This window comes from Crinia signifera, chromosome 5 (assembly GCF_055691185.1).
Source record: "Crinia signifera chromosome 5, ASM5569118v1, whole genome shotgun sequence".
NCBI classification, from domain to species: Eukaryota; Metazoa; Chordata; class Amphibia; order Anura; family Myobatrachidae; genus Crinia; species Crinia signifera.
In genome coordinates this window covers 246,302,036-246,320,875 of record NC_139221.1, presented here as the reverse complement: position 1 = coordinate 246,320,875, position 18,840 = coordinate 246,302,036, and the positions used below count along the sequence as shown (strand labels likewise).

The window sequence follows — 18,840 nt, the reverse complement described above, 5'->3', positions numbered from 1 at the left end:
ATAATGCACAATATGCTTCATAAACAGGGGCTTTTCGCGCCAAAGGTGTGCATTAAAAATTTACACCATAATGCGCATTACATATTAAAAATGATGCTACATAAGTGCTGCTTACCTACATGCTCATTGTGAGGGGTTCCATGCTCATTGCCAGGCATTCCATGCTCGTTGCCATGTGGGATTACATGCTCATTGCCAAGGGGGAATACATGCTCGCGGTAACTGAAGGACAGCCGCTGCCAGGCAGAAATGACAACCATTGACAGTCGGGCAGAGAGCAGGGGGCTGCCCGGCTGTATTCAGAGCACTGCAGGTCCCGGCAATTTGAAATAAAACCCCATTCACACCAGAAAATGCAGGAATTTACCCGCAGCCTAGTCCCTGCCTTTTCTGGTGTGAGGAGGAGAGGTAACCACCCCCTTAAACAACTATCTATATCTTCGGACCCAACTGACCCATTTACATGTGGGCTTTGAATGATTTTGGTCCCGTGAAATTGGGCCGTTTGGTTTCAGAGAAATCTGTCCTCAAACAATATGAACAGTCATGAAATTACATTTCATAAATGAAAAAAATCGGTTTACCCACAATATCTCTAGAACCAATGAACCCATATGGACCAACCTGGTATCAGATTAAAGGCCCAGTGATTTGGGTTTGAGCATCTGTGATGCCGGAGGGGGAACTGGCAGCCGTTGGAACCGGGTGAGGGTCGGAATTAGCGGGTCCCATGTTATCCTATGGGGAAAACCTTCCAGCTTTGCCTGGCGGTATCTCTGGTTCCCTGGGGGCTAACAACGCGGGGTTGGGCTCATTGGAAAGCCCTGGCCCTCAACTACAAAATGGGCCTATTTGGAGAGTGGGCCTGGAGCTGTAGCTCCATCAGGCCCATTGTTAATCCGGCCCTGACCACATGCGCTTGCCATGCTTTGGGCTGACGTGAATAGTGGGGAAGTTGTGCTAAATCGCATCGTATGCAAATCATATGCAATTTGCATCCGTAGGCAGTGCCGCCGTGAAACTAGACAAGTACCCAAAAACCTAAAGAAAAAATAGGTTGTGGAGCACTCAGATGTAATATATTGGTACTATATAAAACAATCTGTTATGATCAACTGGGTATCACATAAAGGTTTATTAAATCTAATAAAATATAAGATGAATTAATAATTAATAAAAAGCAATAATATGTGCAAATCATATAGCAAATAACGGTACTTCTTTACTTTCACGGCGCCAGCATGGCGCCGCGCGTACTTCCGGGTTACGCTCGCCACTAATTAAGTTAAATAAACGGAGTTAACGCCATGCCAACATGGATAGTTCATACCTTCACTATCCATGTTGGCATGGAGTTGATTTTAATTAGCGTGGCGAGCGTAGCGAGCCACCGAGCCCGCAGCGTGGGCGAGCGAAGCGAGCCCCGCAAGGGGACTCTGACGCGCGGCGCCATGCTGGCGCCGTGAAAGTAAAGAAGTACCCAAATAACATTAAAAAATGCACTCTGATATGAAATAGAAGGACAGTGGAAAGTATATACTAAAGAAAGCCCCGCTTGTTCCTAGTATTGCTCCCCTCCAGTGATTGGATGTAGTGTATCACATTAAAGTCTGCAGTAAACTGGTATGGTGGGTGTCCATGAACCTGGCTGGATGCCTTGTAATTTGTTTCCACTCGTGAAAAAAAGTGTTTTAACTCACGTTCGGGATAGGCTCCAAGAATATGAAGGTGGTGGTGTCTCAAATAGAAATGTCCAGTTAGTTGGCCTATAGCGGTTGGAAGGAGAGCTGGTCCAAGTGGGATATTCAGTAAGAAGTTTCCAGAGTCCAACATGGGACTGTGGCTTGGCCTGTCGCATTTCGTCATCCTCAGACTTTGCAGGTGGTGGTGTCCCAAGTAGAAATGTCCAGTTAATTGGCAAATAGCAGTTGGAAGGAGACCTGACTTACCCAAAAACCTATTGACTGTTGACCATGTTGACCCAAATTCCATATCCTTTTACTACATTGTTCTCGATAATGAGGGATGAGACCCCGCTTTATGTGCTAGTTACAGATCCACATATAGTGGACATCAAACTATTTGCTAAGATTCCTAAGAACAAGATTAGGAACAGTCAGACTACATCTGAATTTGCAAAATTGCTTATTTATAGTGCATCTGGAAATTATCCACAGCGCTTTTATTTTTCCATATTATTTTATATTACAGCCTTATTCTAAAATGGAATCCATTCCTAACCCCCAGGATTCTACACACAGGCCTTTATTCTGGTTCACTTGCAAAGGCAAATTCCTTTTCAAATGGACAAAACCATGTGCACTGCAGGTGGGGCAGATGTAACTTGTGCAGAGAGAATTAGATTTGGGTGAGTTATTTTGTTTCTGTGCAGGGAAAATACTGACTGCTTTATTTTTACACTGCAATATAGATCTCAATTTGAAGTAAAACCCCACCCAAGTCTAATTCTCTCTGCACATGTTACATTTGTCCCCCGCTGCAGTGCACATGTTTTTGACAAAGTGAAAACAGTTTTGGGGAGATTTTTTGCAACTTAAAAAAAAAAAACCCAAGAAATGACTTGTACATAAATATTCCCATGATTTGGAAAGGCACACACCTGTCTACATAAGGTCCCACACTTGACAGCGCATGTCCGTTTTGGAATTGTCTGTAGACCTCTCAGACAGAATTGTCTCAAGGCACAAATCTGGGGAAGGATACAGAAAAATATCTGCTGCTTTGAATGTCCAAATGAGCACAGTGGCCTCCATCATCCATAAATGGAAGAATTTAGGGAGGGGACCAAGAACCCAATGGTCACTCCGTCATAGTTACAGCATTCCTCTGTGAAGAGAGGAGAACCTCCCAGAAGGACAAGCATCTCTGCAGTAATCTACCAATCAGGCCTGTATGGTAGAGTGGGCAGATGGAAGCCACACCTTAGTAAAAAGCACATGGCAGCCCACCTGTAGTTTGCTAAAATGTACTGAAGGACTCTCAGACCATGATAAACAAAATTCTCTGGTCTGATGAGACGAAGATTGAACTCTTTGGTGTGAAAGCCAAGTATCATGTTCACCATCCCTACAGTGAAGCATGGTGGTGGCAGCATCATGCTGTGTTTCAGTGGCAGGAACCGTAAAACTAGTCAGGATAGAGGGGTAAATGAATGCAGCAATGTACAGGGACATCCTGGATGAAAACCTGCTCCAGAGCACTCTTGACCTCAGACTGGGGCAACGGTTCATCTTTCAGCAGGACAATGACCCTAAGCACACAGCCAAGATATCAAAGGAATGGCTTCAGGACAACTATGTGAATTTCCACGAGTGGCCCAGCCAGAGCCCAGACTTGAACCCGATTTAACATCTCTGGAGGGATGTGAAAATGGCTGTGCACTGACGCTTCCCATCCAACCTGATAAGAGTTTGAGAGGCGCTGCAAAGAGGAATGTGCAAAACTGCCCAAAGATAGGTGTCAAGCTGGTGACATCATATTAAAAAGGCTGTAATTACTGCCAAAGGCGCATCAACAAAGTATTCAGCAAAGGCTGTGAATACTTATGTACATTTGATTACTTAGTTTTTTATTTTTAGTAAATTTGCAAAAATTTTCCAAAAACTTTTTTCATGTGGTCTAAAAGCCTTATGAGTCCCCCAAACGCCGCCCTCACGGCCACCTGTCATCCCCCCCCCCCTCACACGCTGCGATGCCTATATGCGGCATCCATTCACATCATGGACGGGGCTAGGGGGTGCACCGAGGCTAGGGGTGCTTGGACTTGCCCTCAGCGTGGCAATTGTCGCCAAGCGCCGCCCCCGTTTACACTGTGGGTCGGCACCTCAGTGTAAACAGGGCAACAATCTGGATCTGACATGGATTGGAACTGTGTCCCACATACCAGGTCGGATCCAGGATTTTGGTGTAAAAGAGGTATATAAAGCCTCAGAGCCAGACTGCACACCTCCTATTCAAGTTTCCTTTATTGAAATTGATATCTAACTCCATCTTACCCATTTACGGACTCCTCAAAAAAAAAATGCCCTTCTTTATGCCCTTGTTTCTTCTGGAATGAATAAGCAATGTACATCATCTTAGATTTTAGGTTTTATTTATGATATGTATCATAAATTGGCCTTGACCTGGAAAACATTAGTATTCTCTATAATTAATCAGTTCACCCCAGTTGGTGTGCCTCCATTCCCTTAAATTATTTAGAAAAATCTTAATATAATAACAAAAAACTGACATGTGAAATTGGAAAAAGGTGTTAGGAAAAGCAGGGTGGGGTGGGGCACTGCAGATTTGTGGGAGACAGCACCAACAGGACTTGGATCCCTGTCATACTGTAACTTGAATGTACTGTAAAAAAAAATAATGGGTATCAAATAGTACATAATGTTTTCTTATACAACTACAGAATGTTGAGTTATAGACTTGACAAAGCCGTAGCACTTACAGGGTTCTATATAAAAGCTTGCTGAACACAATTTATGACACAAACATTTACTGCTAAACTTACTTTTGGATATCTTTATAGACATTTATGGTCATAAAATTAAGGGAAAGCACTTGTTTTGTTCTTAGTTGCTAATTTAAAATGTTAATGCCTGTTACACAAATTTAGCAATGCAGTAGGTATTATTCATTGTGATAAGGTTAACACTTTTAAAACTAATGAAACAGGGATATGGATGTGCATCAACAAAATATTCCAATGCTTATGTTGCTGTATTAGAATTTTAATTGCTGAAGGGTACAGGCAGATTTTCAAAATTCACCGTTAACTTAAAACAATAGTTTAAAACCTTTTCTTCTTAGGCCTTTCTGCCTTCAGGACACAAAGGAACATCTGGCTATTTAAAGAAAACAATATGTTCACATCCTCTATGACTTTTTTTTGTAATTGGGTTTAGGTTCTTCCTCTTATCACAAAGTGTGCTAGTAAACACTAGGGAGGTCATTTAAAGATCAAAATACAAAGCGATTGAAGGGGCAGTTAGTCTAATAATGTATTGTAGATTTGTCCACAATTAAAATGGGTATGTCTCCTGTATTTTGTTTACTGGACCAAATCAGTAGAATTTGGCAAAGGCCTCTTACCCACCTCTAACAATGTAGGCCCTTGGTCAATATCATACACAGGCCCATGTGGCGATCAATCCAATCCTAGATGCCTCAATTGGACTATGCCTCCAAATACTGTTTCTCCATGTTTATTGTAAGATAGCACAAACAGACATGGGACTTATCTTGGTATAGTACTAACCAACTAGCTCCTTTCATTTTTTTTAAACACAGCCTGTAACATGGAAGTAGGAAGCTGGTTGGCTGGTGCATTATCTCCATGCACTTTATTTCCACCCAAGGCTAAGTAAATAGACCCCTATGTTAGGTAAAATTGTTGTGTGGCTAGCAACCACAGTATATATAGGACAACAGGTATTACATATACTTTCCATATTACATTTATTGAAAATATCCATTCGGACCAAAGCATTTCACTGTAAATGAATCATCTTTATATTCAGCACAGACAGCCCTGTGCTAGTAGATTTTAAGTTAACAATAAGCAAGATTGGAGAACATTCGGGGAGTCAAAAAGCTTTAAGGTTGGCAGAGTACCTATGGGTACATTTGGTTGAATGAAGGCATGAAGAAATGACTGGAACACGGGATCCTAACATTATTGTTTATATTTTTGGTATTTCTGATCCTTTATAAAGACCATTGAGAGTTTTTTTGTCAATTGTTTAATACTAAAAAAATCTGTGTTAAATGTTGGCTATACTGTATGCTCCTAAAACGTCTTGTATGAACGTCAGCTGCCTTTGTCCTATTCCAGATGTTCAGCATGATCATTGCGTAATCCCAAAATGCATGGATTCAGTTGGAAAGGTTTTGTACTGCAATGCAGCTTTCAGGTCAAGCAACAATCTCCTATACCCAGCAATGAGGGCCATCGTTCAAACCGGTTTGGGACCTTAAAAAATGAAATTTGCTTCAATGACACTGGGTTTTCTTTCATTAAGACAATTCCACACATGATGAAATAGTTGGTCAGTTGAACCCATGGACCAAACTGAAATGTGCATTGTGAGAGGGACGATGAAGACATTTTTCCTCTGTTGTCTTTGCGATCCATTTCTTACCTTTTGCACTGCAAATTAAACTTAACATGCTATAGATAATAGCATAGTAAATTCAGAATATAGATTTATCACCTGTTTTAAAACACTTCTGCTGTACTTGTTGCTATACAGCCAACGACTAATACAGATCTAAAACATCCTTTAAGTTTCCCCCCTCTACAAGCACCCTCTGTGATTAATGATATGTACTATTGTCAGTACAGATAGTAGATTACAGCCTCCAGACGTAATCTCTCCATGAGGTCCCAAAACTTTATGCTAATGTCTATTACTAGCTGCCAAGTGAGCTCTCTGTCTAAAACACATTTATACACTTTGGTAGTATAATTGTTGGTATCCTCCAGGCACTGAGGAAAACAAGCTTTTAGTGTTACTGTACCTTTGGGTCTCGCAGAAATAGAGCCTTGAGAATGAGGGAATGAACGTCCCCGATAGGTGGGTAATGCATTAGGAGACCCAGGCACGTCTGATAGTTGCTGGTGATTACTGGGAGAAAAGAAAATATATTAAAACACATGTTAGAGATACAAAAAGCCTCATACCCATTATATGAGAAACCTAATTATCAAAATGTATTTGAAAAGGTCATAACAAAGTTACAGTATATTCAATTAAGTGATTTCATATGATTTAAATTTAGCCATAAATATTACTTTGGCCAGAGGAAAAAAACCCTGTATGGCATGCTCAATAGACCACTTTCATCAGTTGATAATGTTGACAAGACACATGACCTGGTGATAATGCAGTCTGTGGTCCTCACTGGATGGATATAAACATAGAAATGAAAAAGCAGGTTCCAAAATGTCCCACGCAAAATGAGAGAATAAGTAATTAATGAAGTAATTTATTTTATAGCCCAAATGCAATAGCCTGTGAGATGCAGGAAGCGGTAAGATATCTGTGATGTATACGCCACATTTAAAACAGCTATTTGTTTTAAGAAAAAACAACCAGCTTTAAAAAAAAAATTGTTCTAAAACGTTCTCTCTCTAAGCTATAATAAATCTCTTACCAATTTATCTCTCTCCAAGCTCCGATACATCTCCCCCTATACAGCATTTGATGCCATCTTGAGTTATGCGTTTCCTTAACCATCAATGAACTATAACACCCAAATAATACTATATTGGAATGTACATTAAGTATGGAAAAGTATATCAAGATGAGGAGGGAATTGTAGAGGAGGGCAATTACACCGGATTGTGATGGTCTATGGTAACATAGGAACTGGAAGGAATTCAGGGGATGGGACAGACCCAAGCAGAGAAGAGAGCTAACAAAATGGTGTAATTAGAGAAACTGAAAACCTTTTATGACCCATTGCATATTTCCGGTGTATCCCTGTAATAATAAAGTAAAGAAATGGTAAAGTAAAAAAATGAGGTCCTAAGTAAACCAAAAACATATGGTTTAGTCATTTTGGTTATTTTTAGAGAAAGTAGAGAAGTAGAGAAAGAGAGGGACTAGCCCACGGGAAACTCAGGGTTATCCCAAAGCGAAGCAAGAGGGGATTGGTTACAGGTCAATTTGTAAAGCCTGGTAAAGGAGTTCCAAATGTGGAAGGTAAAGCTAACAACTGGAGCCTGGAAAAGAAGGAGAGAGGGCAGGAAAAACCCAGGAGGGAGGAAGGGAAGACACCACATGGGAGACTACTGGAAGCTAACCATGCTTGGCTAAGGTGCGAAGCTAGATATACCCTTTACAGTTTAAGATCCATGAAGCTATGACCACTATTTGTGGTGGCCGTACATAGATTGTCCAGTTCCTGTCTCATCAGACAAACTTTCCAAACAAAGGGGGTTATTCTGGGTCTCTCGCAAAGGCAAATTCCTTCTAAAATGGACAAAACCATGTGCACTGCAGGTGGGGCAGATATAACAAGTGCAGAGATAAATACAGTTGGGTGAGTTATTTTGTTTCTGTGCAGGGAAAACACTGATTGCTTTATTTTTACACCGCAATATAGATCTCACTTAGAAGTAAAACCGTACCCAAATCTAATCTCTCTGCACAAATTACATCTGCCCCACCTGCAGTGAACATGGTTTTGTCCATTTGAGAAGGAATTTGCCTTTGCGAGTGAACCAGAATAAGGCCAAAGTGTGGATCTGGGTAAGAGTAGTATCAGGAACCCTTGCAGGCAGTGTCTGTAATAGAAAAAGGAATCTTGGCAGGAGATTTATTTTTGGGACCGCAATCCGTCCAAACCACAAAATGATGTTTCCATGTCTTTATAGATAGTGTCATAGTTACAAGTTCGATAAACGCCAGGATAACTTGTGCAATTTTTGATAATTTTTGGCAACCTGCAGTTCTAGCTTCTAAACTCCCTAACAACCACACAAAAATAAAACCTGACAGTGTTAAAAGTTTTGGTTGCCTTTGGCTATAGTCAAAATAGCTATTCTATTCATTGTTTAATAACATACGGTCATGTAGAAGAGAACCTGTAACCAATCAGACCATTCTAATGTTAAAAGAACAAAGTATTTCAGCTTGCACCATCTCTTGCTTGTCTGTTCAAGTTTGAAGCAAGAGATACAAGTGTAACCAATTTGAGCATCTAAGGGCCGAATCCAGTTAGTCAGTTAATTTAATGGGGGTGAAAAAATGGTGTCAGCTTTAATGACTATTCAATTTAGTACAGAAAGCATTGTAACTTGTACACCAATACATTCAAATACAGGCCTTTTTTGTTGCCGGTTAACCATGAACCGGCTATTGGCTAATTGAATAGCCCGGGGAACAAATAGCCAACGGTAAATAACTGTGGCTAATTGAATCCCCCAATGTGACCTCTATATTAAAAAAAAAATTCTATATTTTTTCCCCGCACTTGTATACAAGCATAGTTGTGGGATTGGCATTTACATAGTAGGTAAGGCTGAAAAAAGACTTGCGTCCATCTAGTTCAACCTGGTATAGATATCCATTGCTGATTTCGTAGGTTCTGATATTTTACAGACAAATTATATTTCTTAATTGTACCCATGGATGTTTTTCTCCAGTAAATGTTTGTCCAACTTTGCCTTGAACGCATTTAATGAGCCAGCCGTTACCACCTCTCTGGGAAGAGAGTTCCAGAGTTTGACTGTTCTGACCGTAAAGAAATTCTTTCTGCCAGCTGAATGAAATCTTTTTTCTTATAATCTATACTCATGCCCTCGTGTCCTCGATTCTTTTCTAGTAGAAAATAGGGTGTGTGACAGTTCCTTATATTGGCCCTTGATATACTTGTACATGTTGAGCATGTCCCCCCTTAAACGTCTCTTTTCTAATGTAAATAGTCCCAAATTGCTTAATCTCTCCCCGTAGCTTAAATTCTCCATTCCCCTAATAAGCTTTGTTGCTCGCCTTTGGACTTTTTCTAATTCTATGATGTCCTTTTTATAGTGTTGGGCCCAGAACTGTACTCCGTACTTTAGGTGAGGTCTCACCAATGCTTTATATAGTGGCATAATTACCCTTGAGTCCCTAGTTTCCATTCTCCTCTTAATACATGCCAGAATTTTGTTGGCCTTTTTTGTAGCTAAATTACAATGGGCGCTACATCCCAGTTTGCTGTCTATTTGGACTCCTAGATCCTTTTCAAGTATGGAATTACCCAGTTCCTCTCCGCTAAGGTTGTAACTTGCACACTGGTTGTGTCTCCCAAGGTGCATAACCTTACATTTATCTACATTGAACCTCATCTTCCATTTTTTTGCCCACTCATCTAGAATTGCAAGATCATTTTGAAGCATGGTGACATCTTCTGATGATTTGATGACTTTGCTAAGTTTTGTATCGTCCGCAAAGATGGATACATTGCAGAGTAACCCTATCCCAATATCGTTAATAAAAATGTTAAACAAAATGAGCCCCAAAACCGAACCCTGGGCCACTCCACTTGGTACCGGTATCATATCTGATACGGCACCATTCACAACCACTCTATTCTCTATTACATAGCCAATTCCCTACCCATCTGCAGATATTTTCACCCAATCCTAGGTTCTCCATTTTATTAATCAATCTCTTGTGTGGGACAGTATCAAATGCTTTAGCGAAATCTAGGAAAATCCCATCTACAGCATTTCCATTATCAAGGTTTTTGCTAACCTCTTCATAGAACCCTAGTAGATTAGTTTGGCATGAACGATTTTTCACGAACCCATGTTGGTTAGTACTGAGTAGACGGTGATGATCTAAATATTCCTGGATACCATCCCTTAAAAATCCTTCAAATAGTTTACCCACAATTGATGTTAAACTAACGGGTCTGTAATTAGCGGGATCTTCCTTTTTTGAATATTGGCACTACCTCTGCTATTCTCCAATCTTTTGGTACTATACCTGACGATAGTGACTTGCTAAAGATATAATGTAGGGGGGAAGCTACTGTAGTTCATCCCTTAATTCCATTAATACCCTCAGATGAATCCCATCTGGCCCTGGTGATTTATTTGTTTTGAGTTTGCTTAGCCTCAGTATTATTTCCTTCGGCGTGAAATCCACAATGAGATCTGGCTTATTTGTCCCGTTTGTGGTAAATGTTCGTTCCACAGTCTGCTCTCCCTTAGTAAATACTGATGAGAAGAACTCATTTAACAATTTTGCTTTTCCCTTGTCCTCAGTAACACTTTTTCCACTAGTATCAGTTAGTGGGCCTATGTTTTCCTTAATTAAATGTTTACTATTTATGTATTTAAAAAACTTCTTTGGGTTGGTTTTGCTTTCAGTGGCTATGCACTCTTCATATAATATTTTAGCTGCTTTGATTACCCCTTTACAAGTTTTGTTTGATTCTTTGTATTTTGCGAACGCCTCCTCATTCAAGTTATTTTTATAGAATTTAAAGGCTCTGGTTTTATTGTTGATAGCTGACCTTACTTCTTTGTCCAACCATGGTGGCTTTTTTTTGTTGAATTTACCTTTAGTTACTTTAGGAATGTATTCAATAGTTAGTGAATCAAGCACCTTTTTTTAGAGTATCCCACATTTCCTCTGCATTTTTTCCCTCCATAACAGTTTCCCACCCAATTCCTGTTAGGGCTTCCCTGAATAATTCAAAGTTCGCTTTTCTGAAGTTTAGTATTTTTGCAGATCCTTTTTCATGTAATTTACTAAAGTTGATTTCCAGTGAAACCATATTTTGATCACTGTTCCCTAATTGTTCAATTACTTTTGTGTTTGAAACTAAGTCTGTGTTATTTGTTAATACTAAGTCCAAGAGCGCCTCATCACGAGGTGGAGTTTCTACCGTTTGTGTAATAAACTGGTCTTTTTAAGTAAGCTTAAGAACCCATTGCTTCTTGCTGATTTACCTGTTTCGTTTTCCCAATCAATGTCAGGTAAATTAAAATCCCCCATCATTAATACCTGACCCTGATTTGATGCTTGTTTGATTTGGTTTAAAAGAAGAGACTCTTCTTTCGTTTATATTTGGTGGTCTATAGCATACCCCTATTATAAATTTGTTTTTTGTTTTTTTTTATTATTGTCGGTTATCTCTGCCCACACTGTCTCCGAGTTTTCTTCTTCCAGGTCTGTGCTCATATTTTTCTCACATGATGTTAAGTTATTATTTACATATAGACACAAACCCCCGCCCCTTCTATTTTCCCTGTCTTTCCTGTAGAGTGTATATCCCTCAATGTTTAATGCCCAGTCATGCGACTCATTACACCATGTTTCTGTAATACCAATGATGTCGTAGTCGTCCCTACTGATCACCGCTTCTAGCTCCCCGATTTTACTCACTAAGCTTCTTGCATTAGCCAGTAAGCATTTTAATTTATGTTAATTTTTAGATATGGCTCTAATATTGTGATTACTTTCACCCCAGAACCCATTTGAATTCTTTACTAGCTTCCTCTTTCCCCTCTCCCCTTCAATAGGCCTCCCCACCATGCACACTGCCTGCCCTCTTTATAGTTCTGGGAATTCTTCCTCTGTCCTTCCCGTATACTAAGATCATCTGTACCTAAGAACTGTAATGGGGTAACGTGACTGTTACAACATAACATTTTATTACATGACATTCCTGATGCACCCTGAGAGTTACCCCCGATTATACCCTTGTTATGTCCCAGGACTTTGTCTATGTCTCCGTCCCCCCCCCCCCCCATCTCCTTCCCCATATGATTCCTGATCCCAGTCCAGCTTCTCTCCCTGATGGTCCCATAATGTCTTGCTGCCCCCATCCCACCCCCGTCGCCTAGTTTAAAATCTCCTCCAACCCTCATTTCTGCACAATGATATAACCTTTTACAGTATAGAAATAAAAAACCAAAACCACCACCTTTTTCTTTGACAAAGCACTGACATTGGGAAATCAATCAAATAATTAAGATAACAATAAAAAAAATGTAGGCACATTTTTTTTTTATAAAGCTACAGTTCATACTCAAGGTAAACCTACACTAAAACAAAGTGTCAGCTTTAGAGTTTAAATAATCTATCCATGGTAATGTATTTTCTGAGTGGCAAAGCACAATACCTGTATTTAATATGTGACTTTTCACTCCGAGCACTGCTTTTTTTTTCCAATTCTTTTCCGCTACTTCCAAAATCATACATTTTACAAGGGCAATTACTAAACCCATCATTCAAGGCAGGTCTATGAAAACTGCATTTTTTTTCTCCAATCGAAATGCAAGCAATCCATCTGCTGTGGCTGTCAAAGCACAGCCTATTAATGATGCTTGTTTAGTATACCATATTGACTGCCTGCAACAATACTATCTGGGAGTGCATTGCAAACAAGTATTCTCTCAGTGGTAATTCTTTTAAAACTGTAGACAGCCAAAAGTTTCTTAATACTTGTTTTAATTAGGTCGACCACTGTAGGTTGACATGCATCAAGGTTGATATGTCTGAAGGTAGACATGGGGTTAGGTCCATAGGGACATTATGTCGACACATTTATTAGGTCAACATGGGCAAAGTCGACAGTCAAAAGGTCAACATGGGTTTTTTTTCACTTGTTTTATCCCGAATCTCGACACAGTCGACATGGACACTAAAAAGTGCACAGCTTCGCTGCCCATACTCCGGGCACCCATTTTATTCTCCCACCACATCCTAGTGGATGGTAGGGCATGAAATACTGCCTGTCGGCTAAAAAAAAAGTGAAAAACCCCATGTCGACCTTTTGACTATAGACCTAGCCCATGTTCACCTAATGCTTGTCTCGACCTTCAGACATGTCAACCTTGAGGCATGTCGACCTTGAGTTTGGTATACGGTCGTATACCAAACTCAAAATGCCTTAACACAGGCACCTACACATAAAGTATATAAATGTGTCTCTGTATCTACACCTGAGGTCTGATATAAATAAAGACATCTCACATTAATTTAATATTATATAGAGAGAGTAAATAGTAAAATAGGAGTTACAACTGATTGCTTATAACATGCCAATAAAGTTATGTACAGAGGCTATTCTGCTGTACATACCCTTGGAAGCTGGGAACCAGTAGTAGAGCTGACTGCTGCCTCACAGTATACAGGAGTCCTAAAGGTGCCCATAAACGTTGCGATTTTGTGTGCTGTGCGTTTTGTACTGTACAATGGTGCTGTGCGATTTTGATGTGTACTGTGTGATGCAATGTGATTTTAGCCTTTTTTTTTTTTTTAAAGTATATAGTCCAGTGGTTCCCAAACTGTGTGCCGTGGCTCCCTGGGGTGCCTCAAGACACTTGTAGGGGTGCCATGGGTTGGTGGTCCTGGACCAATTCAAATTATTTATGGTGAATTATTGCTGGTGGCTGCCAATTATAAAATATGTGTACAATCAGAAGCAAATCCTGCCCTTTACCGGATAACTGAACCTCAGGATCACATATAAACACAATCCAATTATTTTAATATTTTTTTCTACATTTTTGGGGGGCCTAGGCGTGCCGTAAAAAAATTCTGATACTCCAGGGTGCCATGGTTAAAAAAGATAGGGAACCCCTGATATATACCCTAATGGTCACTAGGTACATTACTGTACTATTAAAGTGATGCGATGTAGCACAAAAAGTACTGCCTACACATACTTTTTTGTTCTATACAGGTACACAGTGCGATTATAACTACATGCGATGCGTTTTGAACTTTAAAAGTTGTGTATGGGCACCTTAACGCTTTGAGTGCCAACGTTGCTGTGAGAGATCTTAAAAATATCCACTAAAAATGCCAGCATCGCTCACAGCAACTGTTCTTTTAGTATTAATAAATACAAATACAGCCAAGTCAATCAAGCAAGGTTTAGTTATATATTGTGTCCAAAAAAAAGAACGCTGGCCTTTTTAATGGATATTTTAAGAATCTTGCAAAGTTGGCACTCAAAGGGTTAAGGAGCTGTGACCACATCCAAGAAAAGGGTGGGCAATGGGTGGGCGTGACAGGGCCTCTCACCATAACCCCTACTGTCATCATGTTGGTGGTGTACCTGGCGCTCCCTGAGTAATCAGGCAGCCCCCCGGCTCCTCTCCACGCACTGTTAGATGCAGTGAACATGCGTACAGCATCTTCTCAGTGATGACCAGGTGCTTTGCAGATCATAGCAGCACTGATCACAGACTCTCCCAACCTGCCCCCCAAAGAGTCCTGGAAAGGTGACTGGATCTACCCACAGCAGCAAGACGCATTGCAGGACGCTACCCGTTGTACCCCCAACTTGCTGACACTGAGCTGCACTGACAGCGAGTCAGGTTGGCCAGCCATTAAACAGCAAATGGTCAAAGTTAACATTATTGATGTTGGCGTACGTGGCTTAGAGGCTGAGAAACGCTGTATTGTGTAAAGCTATCCTTGGAAGAATTTGGGTGACAGGGCACTGCAAAAGCTCAAAAATCTCATGAATGGAGACTGAACCATTCTCGCATCCTAAATATGTCCAACAAGCAGAACTAGCCAGACAAATTAGATCTTGTTACAAGCTGGACAAAAAACACCCTCAGCATATATAGTGGAAGTTGTTGCTTTAGACCATGTTATACTGTACAGGTGTTCTCTTCAGGGCTCTTCAGGCTGACTCACAAACATTTGAGGAGTTACCAGTGGTTATTGAATGGTATCTAACTAAGAAGATCACCAATCCCAAGATTGACATGATTAGGTTGCAGATGCTCAGGTGTAAATGGCACTTACTATTAGGCTGGCAGCAAGAGAGCAGTATTTCAAATGTAGCACCGGCAGCCAATTCGATATTAGTGAAATGCTTCAGAGAACAGGAAAGTCTTGAGTCTACTTTTGAAGAAATCCAGAGTGGGCAGGAGCAGGAAAAAGGAACAGATCTACCATGTTTACTTGCTTATAGCCTTGGAGGCAAAGTGCCAGTCAACCCTCTCTGTTGGCCATAAAAACTCCAGACTGTCAGGTCCCCATTGAGGCCTCATTGAGCAAGAAGTCAAAGCAATAAGTTATAGTGCTAAATCAAAAACAGTCTTCACAACCCCAGAGTGCCAATAGAAATTGATACCCTTTACAAGGATCCCCTGAAACCTTCCAGAGCACCATTAACAATGCTTCAGCACCATCCGGAGTATACAAAATCTTACCTCAATAACAGTCATCTTTAACGCAGTTTTGCTTCCAATAAAGTTAAATCGGTTGCTACATGGCCTAAGCCAGGACGACAGTCTCAGCTCGGCAGCAGAGGAGTCTTATTGCTATGCTGAGCATGTTCTGTGGACACTGCTTAGTACCGCTGCACTGGCTGCCGCACTCATGTTGTAAGAGGCATAAAGAGGAGTGTACTCCAAAGGAAGCCCCACAATTAGCAGATGCAGCAGTTCAACCAGTTTCAACAATTTCATAGGAACGATGGATCTCATATAATCTCTCAGCAGAAATAAAGCTGCTTGGTACATCAGAACCAAAGCAGCTATTGTTGAAAAAGCTATGGATACCGCAGAAAAAATAAATAGAAGTAGCAGCAGGGGAGCAGCATGCAGGGGTTTGAGGGGTAGCTCGAATTTGCAGAAGCATCCCCAAAGGACATAGCACAGGTGTGCACTTTAATCCTTTCATACATTGAGGACTCTACAGTGGGCTGCTGTTTTTCAGTCATTTCCGATAGAAAGTCTCCTGTGACTCCACTAGTGCATTGTGCCTTCTTCCAGGGAGCACTACCAAATCGACAAAGTATGTTACCTTGGGGCAGTTTTTAATTTCTACAAAAATGGCTTAGAAAAGTTCATCAACATCGCGCACGTTATTGATTTTACTTAAAGCAGGTACAAAAATAAATTCAAGGAAAGTAACGGTTATAGCATAATGTGGTAGATGTTTTTATCAAATACTTAGTGGATGTCATGAAAAATAAAGATCCATACTGTAGCCTACAGTTTGCTTAAATATTCTCCTTTTTATAATATCCATATATCCTTATTGTAAAAGCTGCTAGCATTATATGTTTCATTAGATGTTATCTTAAATTATTTGAATTGCAAATTATTTAAATTATTATCATTAGCAGCAGCTGTGGTAATAGCGGGGAACGCTTCTTTATTAGTATGGTTTTTATTGTCTTCAGACATCAAGAGCATCTAGCAACAAGGCTTGCTACAAAGTGGTATAACATGCACATGGGAGGATTGGGTCTCATGGATCAGTGTATATTCGTGTTTTTTTTCTCTTTCTTGCTGTATATGTTTAAATTCATGGCTGCTGTATTGGAAGTCTGGATACAATGACAAGAATCAGGTGGATTTCAGAGCATCTACAGTATGTGCATTGAACAATGCTGGCTCTATGGAGCAACATTGAAGAAGAAGACCAAGTAAGGCACCACCTCCATTAAACTGCAGCGATGGCCAAAGCTTACAAATGCTAACAGGTGCCACAATGCCTCTTGCAAATGTAAAACTAAATACATCTGCATGCAGTTTGTGCCTTTGTGTCCTGGGTGCTCTTGATAACTTTCATCCCAAGCATTAGAATCAGTTTGTGAAAAAGGCTAACTTTCTAGGTATGAATATACTGAGGACATTTTTGTTTCTGGATTAATATATCCATGAATAGGTGTAAAAAATATATAGATTTTTTGGTACTTGTGTATTTTGGCGGCTCCCATCGCATCGCATACCATAACACATACGATGGTATGCGATGCGACGCGATATCGTACGATAGAGCACGATGGCATACAATTTTGAAATTGTATGCCATTGTACATGGCATACGATGCGATGCGATTAAACATTGTATAAGCACCCTAATGGGTGCTTATACTATGTTAAGCACCCAAATGGGTGCTTACAATGTTAAATGCACCCCCACGCCACCCCCCACTATAAACGTGAACCCGAAGCGTGGCGAGCGCAGCGAGCCCGCGAGGGGCGGCGGTACGCGTCCTACGACCTTTTCATACCCCCACTATCCACGTCGGCGTGGAGTTGAGAATAGAATAGTGTGGCGAGCGCAGCGAGCCACCGAGCCCGAAGCGTGGCGAGCGCAGCGTGCCCCGCGAGGGGACGCGGATACCTTCACAGGTAAACGCGTCCCCTCGCGGGCTTCACAGGTGTCCGCGTCGCCACGGACACCTGTGAAGCCCGCGAGGGGACGCGTATAACTGTGAAGGTATCCGCGTCCGCTCGCCACGCTTCGGGCTCGGTGGCTCGCTGCGCTCGCCACACTATTCTATTCTCAACTCCACGCCGACGTGGATAGTGGGGGTATGAAAAGGTCGTAGGACGCGTACCGCCGCCCCTCGCGGGCTCGCTGCGCTCGCCACGCTTCGGGTTCACGTTTATAGTGGGGGGTGGCGTGGGGGTGCATTTAACATTGTAAGCACCCATTTGGGTGCTCAAAAGCACCCTTTAGGGTGCTTATACGATTTTTGGTCGTATAGGGGGTCAAAATCGCGTCGCATCGCATCGCATGCCATCGGGTGCATGGCATGCGATGCAATGCGATCTGTTCGTCGTACGACGGACATCGGGGGCGCCGCCAAAATACACAAGTACCGATTTTTTTTCAACTTAGAGGATTTTTCTGTTTCTTGGGAAAAATATACAGTAAGCAACATAAGAACAAACAGGAAACACACCAGACATTTGGTTTAGATAGATAGATAGATAGACCTTACTTTTTTGCAAAAATAAAATACATTCATGGTTAAAATATTGTTCCATGATAATAAGGAAATGTTTTATACAAGTACATGTTGTCCACTTAAGTGGGCATGTGTATACATTTTTTTCCAGTTTAAGAAAAAATTAAAACTTTGTATTAACCCTGAAGATGTACTGTATATGGTTACAGAGCACTCAAACCTCTAGGGGTAGTGTGGAATAAACAATGATGGCTAATATGCAGACAATAGTTTTAATGAAGAAATATAGATATATACATGTTACAATGCATTGATACATAGGGATCAAAAGTATAACATACAATGGGGCAGATGTATTAAGCCTGGCGAAGCGTTAAACTGAAGATAAAGTGGAATGAGATAATGCACCAGCCAATAAACTCTCAGCTTTCATATTTCAAACACATCTGATTTCAAGGAGCAGAAAGACTCTCTTTTTTGTTGGGGCAGTCTTGTCTGGAGATTAATAAACATAATCTCAGTTATGGTAATTATAAAACAGGTAGGTGGTCAATGGGGGAAACGCCAAACACAAACACTCAGAAGACGCCCCTGATATAGCAGTCAATAATAGTATAACAAGTAGAACACAGCTGATTGGCTGGTGCG

The 18,840-nt window shown here is 40.9% G+C and overlaps 1 protein-coding gene across 2 annotated transcripts in view; it reads right to left on the bottom strand.

Moving 5' to 3' along the window:
• TBC1D5 (TBC1 domain family member 5) overlaps window positions 1–18,840 on the bottom strand; it is a 495,609-nt gene that overhangs the window by 116,370 nt on the left and 360,399 nt on the right. For both annotated transcript variants that reach the window (XM_083188782.1, XM_083188783.1), the window contains one exon: window positions 6,535–6,641. In XM_083188782.1, coding sequence (XP_083044908.1) covers window positions 6,535–6,641 — 107 coding nt within the window. The remainder of the gene's footprint in view (window positions 1–6,534; window positions 6,642–18,840) is intronic.